Source organism: Lycorma delicatula, chromosome 2 (genome assembly GCF_047948215.1).
Source record: "Lycorma delicatula isolate Av1 chromosome 2, ASM4794821v1, whole genome shotgun sequence".
Classification (NCBI taxonomy): domain Eukaryota; kingdom Metazoa; phylum Arthropoda; class Insecta; order Hemiptera; family Fulgoridae; genus Lycorma; species Lycorma delicatula.
Genome location: NC_134456.1, coordinates 207993802 through 208009136, shown reverse-complemented (window position 1 = coordinate 208009136; position 15335 = coordinate 207993802). Strand labels below are relative to the sequence as shown.

At 30.1% G+C, this 15335-nt stretch overlaps 1 protein-coding gene across 1 annotated transcript in view; it reads left to right on the top strand.

Moving 5' to 3' along the window:
- The window catches only part of Ac3 (Adenylate cyclase 3), a 951674-nt gene that overhangs the window by 362961 nt on the left and 573378 nt on the right, over positions 1-15335 (top strand). Inside the window, exon 2 of the mRNA XM_075358061.1 lies at positions 14405-14554. Within this exon, the coding sequence (XP_075214176.1) occupies positions 14405-14554 (150 nt within the window). The remainder of the gene's footprint in view (positions 1-14404; positions 14555-15335) is intronic.

Genomic DNA, 15335 nt, shown 5'->3' with positions numbered 1-15335 from the left:
AAAGTTTTAGTCATAATTTTTTTTTGTCTACAGTTTGATAAGTCTTCATATTATTATCCTCTTTTTTCTTCTCACTGTTATAAACTTTCAGTTTCAATTCATATTTTTTCAACTTATTTCCAGGACGTCTTTTTTCTTCCTGCTTTATTATTTTTATTGCTATAGAGTTTTAAAGCGATTTTCAAGTATTCATCGGTCTTTAATATAATCCTTAATCACTATAATTAATTTTAAGAATTAACTCATTTCGATCGATTTCGATATATAATATTAATATATTACCCGTACAGTATTGTATAGGATTTACAATGAATTAAAGTTAATAATTACAATTTAGTTATTAAAATTACTATATTTACTCGCGTACGACGCGTCCTAATGTAAGACACGCACCCGAAATCAAATAGTGTAGTCGGGAAAAAGGTTAACACGCAAATATTTCAATTAATTCTACTGATTTTTTGCACAATAAAAATTAAATACTGAAATATGTACTTAAAAATTACTGTAAAAACTACATATATAAACTGTAAAAAATACAGGCTAGCAGGCATCTCAGAAATAACAAAAGAACCAAGACCTTATATAGCAATATCGTATGATCATTTTAAAGAATAAGGAAGTTAGCAGTAATACGGTAAACCTGAAGATGAATCTTACCTACTTTTTAATCTTCATCGCTGTTTGAATCTCCAACTTCAGAAGGGGTGTGACCGACTACGTCCCGTACGGCAGATTCTTCACTTCCATCTAAGCTATTAGAAATGCGGCATTTCTTGAAGCTGTTCACAACCAAATGATCTGGAGTAAGATCCCGTACAGCCAATCGCTTATTAATGTCAAGTTGGCTTTTTCAGACTTCCTGTATGAGTCGTCTCATGGACTGTAATCGCCATCCATTCTGAATAAAAATATTTCAAATGAGTTTTGAAAGGACCATTAATACAAATATCAAGTGCCTGGAATAAATTAAGTCATTTCATTAGTATTCCTAACATACTTTTAAATTTTAAAAGAGCATCAAATCGATGCTTCCATACACATTTTTCCCGCTCGAAAACTATCAAAACTTAGAGTGGAGTACTTTTGTGTAAATCCACTTTATATTAAAGAAAAAAAATATGCGTACATGCATGCTTACCTTACCATTTTTTTTTAAATTTCACCATTAATTTTCCCCTTCCACCAAAATCAAAAATTATCTTTTTATTTATTGTATATTTTTCAAACATTTTTTACGTCTTTCTAGGCATAGTAGGGCAAACCACTCCAAAAAAATAATTTGGAGTCAATACTAGGTGTAGGGGAGCCGATCAAAGTTTCAAAATATCGAATATTAGAATTTTTTAAAACGTTTTCCGTTAATTTAAACTCTACAGTAATTCATTATAATTCACCTCCACCCAAATAAAATAAATCTTAGGTAACTTTGTATCGGTTACACATTTTTCATTTGATTTTTTTTGGGTTCTCTTTTTAACGTAGTAAACATAGAAAAATAAATAACTACTCATGGGAAGTAATTTTGAGGGTAGAAGAGCAGAAAATTTGAAAAATATATATTTTTGAATTTTTTTAAAGTTTTTCATGTATCATTATTTTTATACTATATAAGAATAAATAAGTAATGCTTTGAAAATATTAAAACTTTGTGGTCAGCTTTTTTTTAAACTGAACACCGAGCCTACATAAAACGTCAAATACCTTGAAACTAAACTCGATTACAAAATTTTATCTATTATACGTTCTTAAAGCTACGTTATTCAAAATTTAGAAATTATATATTTGAGTAATCTAAATAATTTGCATTTACTATTCATCACTAAATAATTCGTTAACTTTAATATGGGTAAATATTTTTTAATGTTTTCAACAATTAAATATAACTTTTATTTTTATTTATGTATTAAAAAGAAAACAATATATTGTTTACTAAAATTAGCACATCTAAATAAAAATTAATAAACATAACATCAGGAAAATTTTATAAACGTGAAATTGAAATTTTCTATTAATATTTCTGCATAGAATTCACCCGGGGAAATTCGATCCCTATTATAAAACCCGTTCAATAAATACATACTAATCTTTTTTCTGTAATTTGCATACAAAAATTAATAATGTGTCTATGCAATAATGTTTTACTTAATGTTAAGAATTTATATCCTTTTTTTTTTTAATATAAAACGGAGAATTGAAAATTGTGGCCTGGAGAAGTGTTCGAACATTGTGGGCTGGAGTAGGTGCGCATGATCAATCCAAAACTCTTAGAAATTTAACCAACCTGTACAAGATAACGACGGGCCAACTCAATTAATGTACGCTTAGACCGATCGATTCTAAAATAAAGCACTCCTCATCAAAGTTGGAAATTAAATGCTTTGGAACTAATAATCTTAAAACTTAATACGTTATATTTCATAAACTAGTCTATCATTAAACTTTATATTATGGTGAAGTATTTATTACTCTATATTTATTAAAAAGCCATGTATTAATTGCTTATAATTTTACAAATTATATTTTTCATTACAAATAGATAATTAAAAGTTTTATACCTCATATTTGAAACCGATAAAAAAAAATGTTCCACTCGCTATAATCGGTGTAGTTTGTATGGCGTCCTAGAATATATATTATTGCAGTAATTTTGGTAATAACCGTGGAATATTGTACCATCAATCTTTCAATCTGATGATTCTAGAATTAAACCCGGCTAGCGTTGGCATTTATAATACGCTAACGATATATCTGTTGGCAACACCTTTGACCTTATCTAATGAATAATTTATAAAAAAAAGAAAATGTGCTCTATATAGTAATTGAGGCGTAACGTAATAGTTGTCATGTCGTAAAAGTGACTGAAACTTCTCATCGTAAAATTATTTCTTACCAGCTCTAAATAAACAGAACGATCGCGTTCATTAAATGCCTCTTCTGTACAAATGGCGGTTCAAATCTCTTCATAATTAAACACACTGTTGGTAGAAGGGTTGAGTACTGCAGTCTACAAATAACAGACATGATATTTATTCGATGTCATATACAGATTCGAAATATTTCCTTATTATATAAGGAAATATATATATGGATGCGTTGAGTTTGTTTTAATTTCATCTATCTTTCTTCATATGTAGATTTAAAAGGAAATTAAGTTTTCTTAATGTAACATTTTCTTATAATTCAAAACTTGATTTAATTTACGTAACTTCTAACAAGTTTTATAGTAATAAGCGTGGTTAAAACTAATTATTTCATAATGGAGTGACAAATACGACTGTGTCCTATTTATTCCACTGCAGTTTTCCTTCTTTTTTTTTTGACATAAAATATAATTTCCTTTGAATTATTTTATTTTACAGTTAAAATTATTAGTAATTAATTTTCCCTAAAAGAAAAAAAATTACTGTAAAATTTCAAATGAATCTTTTTAAAAATATATTTCTCGCGATTAAAACGTAATAAACGGTATCACATGAAGTTCTTTTAACAAACAAACAAAGAGCTTTATTAGCATATTATTAATCCATCTCGGAAAGAAACCTGAAGAGAAGCAAATTTTAATCATTTTCTGATAAGAAGGCAGAAAGATTTTTTTTTTTAAATCCCAAATTTGATTATTAACACATATATTTCCTTTATCTTTAATATGACAGAAATTTTATTTGATATTATATTAAAAAAAGCTGATAACATAGTTTTAGGACTTTCCCGGAAGGCGGCTTTAACCGCGTGACGTCTTCAACTGTGGGTTGTTTCTGATGCATGGCTTATAATCATAACACACAACTTAATTTAAAATATTTATAATTTAAAATATAATAATTTAAAATATTATAATTAATATTATAATAATTAATAATTTATATTTATTTTTAAATTTATATTATAATTTTAATATTATAATTTAAAATTTTAAATAGATATAATATTTTTTCGGTTAATTCAATAATTCTAACCAGAGTGCATACGCATACCGTATTTAATTTGCGCGGGTGTGACGGTACAAACTGAGACGATCGGCACTAATTAAACTAATATAATTTCACAACTTACATCGAACAAATTTCGCTTGTACGGTCGACTGGTGTAGCCGCGAGATTTAACGCACCAGATACCGAGTCAACCGGGTGATCGAGTTCGAGACCCAGCAGGATCGAGTTACTTTTTACACTTAAAAAGTGTTTAAAAACACTTAAGTGTTTAAAAATATTATTAATTTATTTAATTCTACCGCTCGACTGTGACCTCACAACATAGCAGACTACCGCAACAGCAATTATTGGGGTGGGGGTGCGATTTTGAAATATATTTTTTTTTGTTGCAAATATTGTTATTTTTTAATAGTTGACAAATATACCTAAGACAAATATGGCCTTAATTCACCGAAATCTCGAGTACTGAGGGTGACCTTGCTCTACAGCCTCACGCCCTTGACGTTTTAAGTTAAAAATTGAATGGCTTCTATGCCCTATATATAGAAGTAATCTGACCAAGTTTTTTTTTTATTGCCAAAATCGGTTCAGTAGTTCTGGAGATATGATTTAGAGGCCAACACCGAACACAGACACAGACACGTATATACGAACATTAACAACCGGAAAATTTCCATCCGGTTTTTTGGGGTTTTTAGGTGTCAAAACGTTAACCCACCGGGTTGGTCTAGTGGTTAACGCGTCTTCCCAAATCATCTGATTTGGAAGTCGAGAGTTACAGCGTTCAAGTCCTAGTAATGCCAGATATTTTTACACGGATTTGAATACTAGATCGTGGATACCGGTGTTCTTTGGTGGTTGGGTTTCAATTAACCACACATCTCAGGAACGGTCGAACTGAGAATGTACAAGACTAACACTTCATTTGCACTCATACATATCATTCTCATTCATCCTCTGAAGAATTATCTAAACGGTAGTTACCGGAGGCTAAACAGGAAAAAGAAGAAGGTGTCAAAACGTCAAGATCCGATGAAAACCGCATACGCCTAAATTGGACCGATTACAATACTTTACGTTCTAGAACTATAGCTCTGCTGTAGCGCTATCTAGACGGGAAAGTAATAAAATTTTATTTTTATGATAAAAATTGTAATTATATATATTTTTGTAATATTATATTTTATGATAAAAAATTTTAAAGAGTGTCCAGAAAAGTTTGGCAACTTAAGAGACGAATTCAGAATATCAGAATAAGCAAAAACATATATGTGAACAAAATTCCTATCTAGTTTTCTTTTTTCCACCATCCGCCATTTTGTATATATATATTTTTTAATAAGTTATATCTTAAGAACATTTTAAGATATATTGAGATTTTTTTAAATGTCCCAATAACTTCAAAATACATATTTTTGAAAGTTTTACCTTTAAAAATTCCAAAATACCAAACATTGAAATTTATTAATGAATTTGTCAGCTGGAATTTTAAAGTGTATCGAAAAAATTATGAATTGAATTTTTTTCTCTTCTTTTCACTTTCTTCATTAATTGAATTAAAAATTTCTACTATTAGAAATAATAGAATAAGTACATTATTGTCAGACTACGTAAATTTTGCGATCCACTTTAAAAATTTCAGCTTTTTATCAACGGATTTTAAGAAATGATGTATCATTTTTTCACGTAACATTTCATTATTGAAAACATAATTCAATAAACTAACATCTAAAAAGTTGTTAGCATTTTAAAATTTAAATGGCCGCCATTTTAGAATTTTCAAATTTATTTATTTTTTACATTTTGTTTAGTACATTTTTGCCAAAATTAATCAAAATATCTTTATCCACTCTTAAGTTTTATTAAAAAAAAAAAAAAAAATATTTATAAAATGCATACAGTAGAAAAATGAAGTGAGATATTTATACGTCTATTTGAATTTTTGTTTTATTTTTATTTCCTGAATCAGACCCTTAAATAGTAACAACTCTAAACACCCGGTATAACAGTGACTACAAATAAAGAGTAATTTGATTAATCGGTATGAATAAATTTGATAACACTTTTTACAAGCAAAAATAATTATCAAAATTTACTTGGAAATTATTCATTCGGTAGAATATATACACAAGATATAATGTGCTGAATTTATAATTTGCGAGGTTTATTAAATTTCTTTATGCGTTTCCTGTTTCTAACAGTTATCTGCAATGGTAGATTCCATTATTTATGTAGCTTCTATAAATATAGAAAATTATGTACAAACAATTACATTAAAATATAATGTGTAAGTCTTTCAAATAGCAGATAAAAAAAAAATGTTCAATACATATAAGGAAAGATTAAACATATTAGAGACAAACACGACATAGGGCAACTATACTGTTGGAGGATATAGTAAGGTGTTTGTTACCTAATTATGTTACGGAAAGCATTGTACCTACAGTCACAACTTATTTAACTAAAGAAGCTAAATTATTAGCCCCGAAGATCTTACGGAAAAATAATTTTCATACAGTTTTGGAAGGAAATTATTATTTATTATTATTATTTTATTTTAAATAAAAGGCACTGATATATTTTGCAGATATTTTGTGAATAACTTCTGAATCATTTAACCAGGGGAAGGGGAAAATCATGTTAAAAATTCTGAACTGGGTACACAGGGCTGTCTCCTTACAGGTCTGATACACTACACGACAATCTCAGGCGAATCTGCCGAGGTAGAACCTGGCCTTGCACCTCTAGAACTCCTCGTTCAGAAGAGGATGACGATTTACTAGTGGGTAAGCAATGCTGAAACAGAGGTATCGCTTTTTCAGAACTAGGAAGAGAGATGGGATCAGTCGATAAAAGGTAGATGGATCCGTAGACTGATCCCGGAACTGAAGCGAGCACAGGGAATCGGGATACGAGTTGACCCAGTTCCTTACCCATCTACATTTCTCCAAAGTATACCTGTAGGCGTGGATATTGAGACTCTTTACTGAACGCGATTATTGCGGAATAGAAAACACCGCAGTGTACACTGTATTCGAACGCGACAGGCTTTAGGAGCCCGGAGAAGCATTTCTAAGGGATTGAAAACATTCTACCCCGTATATAGATATATATATTACTTGGAGGGATGGTATGCGTCTCCTTCGTTTTTAAGGGCAACGGGTGCCCAGGTGCTCTCCAACTACGCGAACTTGAATCAATATTTATTACGGTTCTGCCTGACAACTGATTAGCTGTGCGTCTGCAGGGAGGTCAGGAACTATGCTGCAGGACGAAAGTGAGCGCGCTGATCGTGCGGCAAAGGAGATTTGTTTGCAGCTTCTTTTCACTAATCGCCTTGTTTCGAATGAACTTGTCAGGTTTATGAAAAGTGTAGTTCCTGATGAGTGGCAGAGTGAATGAAGTGTTACCATCAATAATAAACTTCGTCCAGTTAAGGACACTATGTTATCCTGAAGCTCTTCCTGTAGGAATAAACACCATCTTCGCGTCGTGAGGAGATTATTATTTGCCGTTTGCAAATAGGGTGCACTAGGCTCACTCATGGATATCTGATGGATGATTCTGATCGATGCACCTATTAGCGTTCGTTTCGATTGCCAACGGTACACCGCATACTTGTGGACTGTGTCTGTTATGCGGCATTGCGTCGAAAATTTAAACTTGAAGCTAACATCAGAAATATTATTTTATCGAAATACTACTATGTTATCGAATGCTGTACGATTTCTTAAGGTCGTACATCTGGATTCAAAAATTGTATTATTCATACGGATTTTTCATCTATTTATGTCATTTTGCGTATGCCAGATGGTATTTTTTTCTTTAAAGTTAAATTTATTATATTTAATTGTGGTTTTAGCATGCGACATCGGCATTTTCCATCTACGTATACTGTGTTTATATATTACTTTTCTTTAATTTTTGGGTTAATCATTTAAATTTAATTTTTTATTATATAAATATCTTGTTCAAGGGCCAATGACACGACACTTCGTTTTGCGCCCAAGAGGAGAAAAAAGAAAGAGAGTGGCACATGGTGTCGAGGGTATTGCTGTCAATTATCCGAACAATGATGGAGGAAAAAGTGCAGGGATTCTGCATACTCACTGATTTCTCTCCTTTGTTAGTCATTGAAGCAGTCCGGTACCAAGTAAAAGTAACAAATACAAAATATAATTTAACAAAACAATAAAAAATATTACGGGTTTTAGATATCTCTTTTTTTTTAATTATAAAGTTTATTCACACCTTAGTGGCGAATACTATCAATACATACCACGGTCTTTTCAAACCGTTTGACAGACCAAACCAAACAGTTCAAACCTTTACATTTTATTTGAAATCAATCCGTAATACACCACAAAAATTAAAATAAGAATGGAAGGATAATATTAATGCTATTAAGGTTATTTTAACAAAGAGAGGTTATTTATACACAACAGGCCTCTTTAACATAAAACAACAGACATTACTCGCATATTTACTGAACAAATCTCGGATAATGTTTCATAAATTACTCAAAATAATTCAAAGGAGAGAATTCAATTATTCCACCTCTCTTTTAGTCATTCTATATTCTTAATCCACCCATCTACTAAAGCGATCCAAATTGTACCAACAAATAACAGCTTACATTAACATCGTAATCCAGGTTACAAAGATGTAGGACAACAGCACGTACAATAGAGACAATGAGTGTGTCTGATACAATAACACACTATCTGAACATATAATAGACTGAATTTTGTAGCATGTTAGTTTTGTAAAAAAAAATCTAATTTTTAAAATCGATGAAAGGACGAAACAAATTTAAATTACTCACATAAAAAAACATATTGTAATAAGCACAAAAAGAGATAAATGGGTAAAAAGTTAATTAACAAACTATATATAATACTCATATAAGTTTTTTTACAAAAAATATTTCATGTAAATCTCTTAATATAGCAAAGCAAACATTACGATATAACAAATTTTAGTTGTTTAACGCAGTTTTCTTTCGATATACGAGTATTTTTCGTTTCTTTATGAAATTTATTTTGACTCAGTTACATTAATCAAAAATTTAAGTAATGTTGCTAAAACTTATTTCATCGTGCTTAATTCCATTATAGAATTTGTATAATATTTTATCAAAAATCTTATGTGGATATCACATGACTTCCTTGTACGCCTGTTAAATTACATATACAATTTTTTTTTTAAATGAAAAGTAGATAAAATTTGACTTCAGTAATAACTTCGGATATTTTTTCATATTTTTTTTTAATAGTTTTATTGAATTATTATTTATAGTTAAAACGTTTTTACAATCAGAAATTAATAATTATTAATAAATCAATATATGCAAATAAAAAAAACGGAGATGAAGTTGGATTTAAACCGATGTGTCTTCCCCTTCTAAGATCCAAATATTTCATTAATTTTATTAACTCTGGAACCAACGAAAATAAGTGCCACTTATAATATATCGTTGAAAAGCTCTCAATGAGGGTTTATTGCTGCAGTTAACAAAAGTCCAAAATCCAAATGTTTTTGCTTTTGGACTTTTTTTGGACACTTTGGGTCCAACCGATTTCAATGAAATGGGGAGGTGCACAATTAGATGTTACAAAAGTCCTAAATTTCAACATCCTTCGGCTAATAGTTTTTGAAATACAATTATGCGAAATACATTCGCACATACGTACGTACGTACAAACGTCATGCCGAAACTAGTAAAAATGGATTCAGGGATGGTCAAAATGGATATTTACGTTGAAATCTGAAAACCGAAATTTTTCGCGATCACAATACTTTCTTTACTTCGTGCGAGGACGTAAATATAATTATAATGAGTTGAAAAAATTAATTAAAAATTGTAATTAATGTATTTATAAATAAATTTATAAACTCAGTGATATTAATCTAAAAAAAAAATAAGGTCTATATACAAACGACTTTAAAAGTAATAATAATATATTTTATGTAAGTATATTTCAATGTTCTAATGTTATTTCAACTATATATATATATATATATATATAGTTTAATGTTAACATTAAACTGTGTGTGTGTGTGTGTGTGTGTTATGAACAAGAAATAATAATTACAAGGAAAAAGGCGGGCCTACCTCCAATCGCGTCCTAACATTTTTAACTGTTCATTGAGTTCGGATTTTTTAACACAGCTGTAACCACCGAATGTTTTTCTTTTTTATCCACAAAATACAAATATTTTTAGATAAACTTTCGTATCAATAAGTATAAATCGTTCTAATGAATGAATCGTTCGTGCGCTGCCCACAGCCACCCGGCGCACCAATAGCAGCTATTGGTGCACAGATGGCAGCTATTGGCGCTGCTATTGATGCGCCGATAGCAGCTATAGATGCTACCCTGGTCCGCTCTGCGCCAATAGCAGCTAAAATAAAAATGCGACCATATACAACAAACCCACCCACCATCCTTTTTACTTCGTACAAGGAAGTAAAAAAAAATCATAACATTGTATCCCAAACCAGAAATGGATTTATTTTTTTTACTTCCTGCAAGAAGTAAAGGAAGTATTCTGGTCGCGAAAATTTTCGGTTTTCAGATTTCAACGGAAATATCCATTTTTACCATCCCTGAATCCATTTTGACTAGTTTCGGCATGACGTCTGTACGTATGTATGTATCTCGCATGACTGAAAAACGATTACCCGTAGGATGTGGAAATTTTGGTTTTACGACTCTTGTAACATCTACTTGTGCACCTCTCCTTTTGATTGCAATAGACTGGACCTAATTGTCCAAAAAAGCCTAAAATCCTAGCCTAGAAACTTTTTACGGGATTTATATTGTGAAATATAGAAATTTAATATCAAAAATTTGAAAAGTTACGCTATTTTTATTCCTATATTATTAATTATTCAAGAAGAATATAACAGACTTTCAGGCTTTGCTCTACTGGTGAAAATAAAGAACAATGTTCATATAAACATAGTTTCGTTAACGAGTGTCGGCTGACGAAAGATTTCGCCCTGATTTCTGCGCTTTCGGTCAAATTAAGCCAAACTGTAATTCTTGAGATTCAAATTAAGGGATGAATTTAGTGGATATAAACAAAATCTGACCAGAAAATTGTAAAAATTAGGTCCAAGAAATATTTTTTAGTAGTTTTTGAGAAATTTAGGGTAAAAGACAAAAGGTCAAAAAATACACTATTCTATATTCGATGTAAAATAATTTTGTTAAATGGGTAATAAACACATAAAAATTATAACAAAACTTTTAGGAAATTTGATTCTGAGTGAAATGGTATGAATCAATTTCACAGAAACTAAAATATAAATGTAAGAATTTTGCAGATTATTAAAACAAAACAAGAAGAGGTGGCAGATTTTTAACTAGGTATTAAACGAAACAAGATTTTCAATATTACAAGACGAAAGAAGCAGTTATTTTTGAAAATTAGACAATCAAAATTATAAAAAAGAAAAATAAAATAAAATAATTTACTAAACATCTTTAAAGTTAATTAAAAATTAATTTTATAAAAATTTATTTAAATAATATATTTTAAAAGTTGGCAATACTAACAACTGATCCCAGCAATTAGCTTTTTTTTTATGCAAATGAAAATCCTGACATAATAGGGGAAGACACCTGCTTTGTGACACTCTGGGTCACCACACTAACCCCTCCGTTCATAGTCTTGATGGGCTCTACCGGCGGTCATCTTTTCGACCCTGTAAACTTGATAACACAACACAGTCATCGTTTGACCTCTTGATTGCATTTAAACAGTAATAAACATTTGAATAAATGATATCTAACAATACCTTAAAAATTTTACAATGAAAATTTCGCGGACATCATTTTTGTTATGGGTTCTGCAATAAAAACGTAAAATTTACACGAACTGTGCAGCAAGATCACGGATTCCTAAATAGCAGGATTCCAAACAAGAGAACTCTTAAATAATCGGTAAAGCTAAGAAAATAAAATTTAGTGTTTGTTCTTAGTTCAAAACGATCTATATTTTGTTTTAAGACCACCGCATCTTAAGCCCCGAGTTTCTCAGCACCCACGGGGGACAGAGCAACTCAAAAATTTTAAATGGAAAGGATAGGATTGTAACAGATCAGGCGGCATTGAAAATAACATTTTGACATAAAATATTTTGGGCTCTTACAAACCTAACCTGAATATTATATTTTTTCACAGATTTTATCAGAAGTGGCCTGTAGTATCTCTTAATTAAATGTTTAACAGTCAAATAGGGAAAAACGAAATTTAGTGAATGCTTCTCTACCTCAAAACTATTTATTGTTTTGTATTAGACCACTTTCTTGGGATTACTGTACTAGGCTACTCTAAAAATATATATATATATTTTTTTATTATAACAACACAACGACTTTACAATTTGTTCATAGAACAATAAGTTAATAAGATGTATTTGAATTAGTATTGAGTTGCCACAAACCTAGCGGCTTGTGACTTAATAATGGAATAGATGAGACAAAAAAGTCAACTAAATGAAGCGATAAGGCAAACCAAGAATATTGTTCCTCAGCAATCTTGAAAAATCACTGATTGTATTATCTAACAGATTGACCGCCAAATAATTTGAGTGACGATCGAAACGATTTTGATACCGTGGGCTGACCAGAGAGACTTCCTGCGGAACGGTTCTCAACTTAAGATCACTATATAAGGCTATTACATATGAAGAAGGGTATATTGAGCATTTTCCGGAGTGGTTTTGTTTGGAAGTTCATGTAATGTGAATACTGGAGTTGCACGCTGTATCCCACAATTCAAGCCCGTAAGTCCAAACAGGCTTCAAAACGGATTTGTAAATCAATAATTTACTTTCTGATGAAAGACGAGATTTATGTCCTAACAGCCAGTACATGTGTTTAAATTTGAGATTCAACTGTTTCCGCTTAGAAGTGATAGTCCGCAAGTAAGTCGTCGATCAAGATGAAAACCCAAATATTTACAGCCTTGAGATCTTGGAATCGGGATATTGCAGATATAAACAAGAGGACAGTGTTCCTTACGAAGGGTGAACGTGACTTGCTTTGATTTTGTTTCGTTTACTTTTATTTTCCAACATGTAAGCCTCGATTCGAGGAGAATGATATAATCTTGAATAAAACGAAACGCAGTAGTCAGATTTTCGTGAATAGCAATGATACTGCTGTATCGTCAGCAAACGTTGCAACTGTGGTATCTTGAAAATAATTGTAAAATTATTAAATGCCCATCATTTTAGTTAGAATTTTCATAGACTGAAATTTTGTGAGTAAAAATTTTCAATGCCCTTTAAAATGATTATCGTGTCTGTACTCTTTCAATCAAAATTTTGAGTGCACTATGGGAACATGGTGGGCTCTTTTCGAAAATACATTTTTTCGAGGTCGGCAAATTTATTAGTTAATTTTCCTCTTTATTAACAAAAAGACCTTATTTATATTTTATTAGCATTATATATATATATATATATTATTATTATATTATTTATAACTAGCCGGTCAGGGCCACTCCCATCTCTACCTAGGACTCCGAAACTGATCGTTACCCTCATGGTTATGAAAATAATTCTGATAAATAACAATTAAAGTATTCAGGCCTTATAGAAACCTGAAAAATAATTAAATTACAAAAGACAGAATAGTAATATAATATAATAATGAATTTTTTATTTAATAAATATCTTTAATTTTGTCAGCTTTATCCCCAAGGGGGCTAGGGCCTCGACCTCTGGTTAAAACATTGGGCTGGGATAAAAGAACGCATCCTGCAAAACTTGAAAGCAATCGGTCGGTTGGTTCTCGCGTGATGAGAACAAACAAACGTTGGGTTTTATATGTACGATTTATGTTATATTTATTTAGGTAGTTATAATGTTATTTATATGTTGAGCGATAGAAAAATTATTATCGGCTCTGATTTAACAAAATGAAAACAATCATTAGCGATAATAAAAATAATATTTGTATATTGCTCCATTAAATTTGAATGTCACCTAAATAAATCTAAACCATTAAAAAAAGAGAAGGCAAAAATGTTGTAATATCTACAAAGAAAAACAAGGAAGACTTAAATTAATGCACGAATATTTGTTACAGAAAACAATATAGGAGAGTAAACAATATTAATGTAAACATTATCAACGACTGTCGGAAGTCACTTAAGTTGAAGAATTAGAACGGTTAGATCAAAAAACAAAATAAATTTGATAAGGCTAGTGTATCCTTTCTCAATGCCGTTAACGTAAAATATTTCTCTAAGAAACTTTGCGATAAACATTAAAGATAGAAAATCTTTCTTTAAAATAATTTTATGTACACAAACTATAATTCATGTAATTTTTTTTTACAAAAATTGTAATTTTATGTAAACAGAAAATTAATACCATTTCTTTTCATAAATTAATTATTATTTTTTTAATATCTATATCTTAATCTGTTTTTATTTTTATTCTGTTTACAGATTGCTGCAAACGTGATATTATTAATGACGGTAAATCTACTCGGTCTAACTGCTTATTATATAGAAGACAGGCAACAAAGAACCGCGTTTCTTGAAACACGTCAATGTCTGGAAATGAAACTTGTTATTGAAGAACAATCTGCCGAACAGGTAATATTTATTTATGAATAATGTAAAAAAAGTAACGATTGCTATTTATTACAGATTTAATAACAAAAAAACAATTTTTTTTCTACAATATAATAATATTTATTTGTATATTATTTTTTAATTTGATGTTAAAATAAAATGTTAAACATTCTTTCTTAACGATTTCCAAAAATAGGAGGTTTCAATTTATTTTGTATGTAAAGTATTTCTTTTATATAAATTCATGTCAATTAAATGAAACAGTTTTCTTCTTTTTTTATTATAGAATTCTTCTTCTAACGATTCGTTGCTAGTTTTATTTTTATTTTCAGAAAATCTGAATGAAGAATTTTTTTATTCTCATTTTCATGATCATCATTATTGCATATTAATTTATTAATTGTTATCTATTAATTTTCGTTAATCTATTAACTGATTGTTGAACCAAATAAGAAATTAGCAAATAAAAATGATGTTTGGAAATTAAATAATTTTCTTTTTTTGGATTGTTACCGATCACTATAGGACCATGTTTAATAGTTATTTCTTATCGATTTCTTCTAACTCTTCTTAATTTCCTTCATATAAATCATTTTCTTTAGTTAAATATTTACAAAGTATATTTTATTAAAAATTGATAAAATCGCCAGATAAGCTTGATGCTTGTACCGAAATTTTTTTGATGCTTGTAATGAAATTTTTTAGCGTATGAAAAATGATATACCTGACTGGGATTCAAACCCAGGATTTCCGAATGAAAGGCTGAAACGCTACCACTCCGCTACAGAGGTCGGCGTTTACA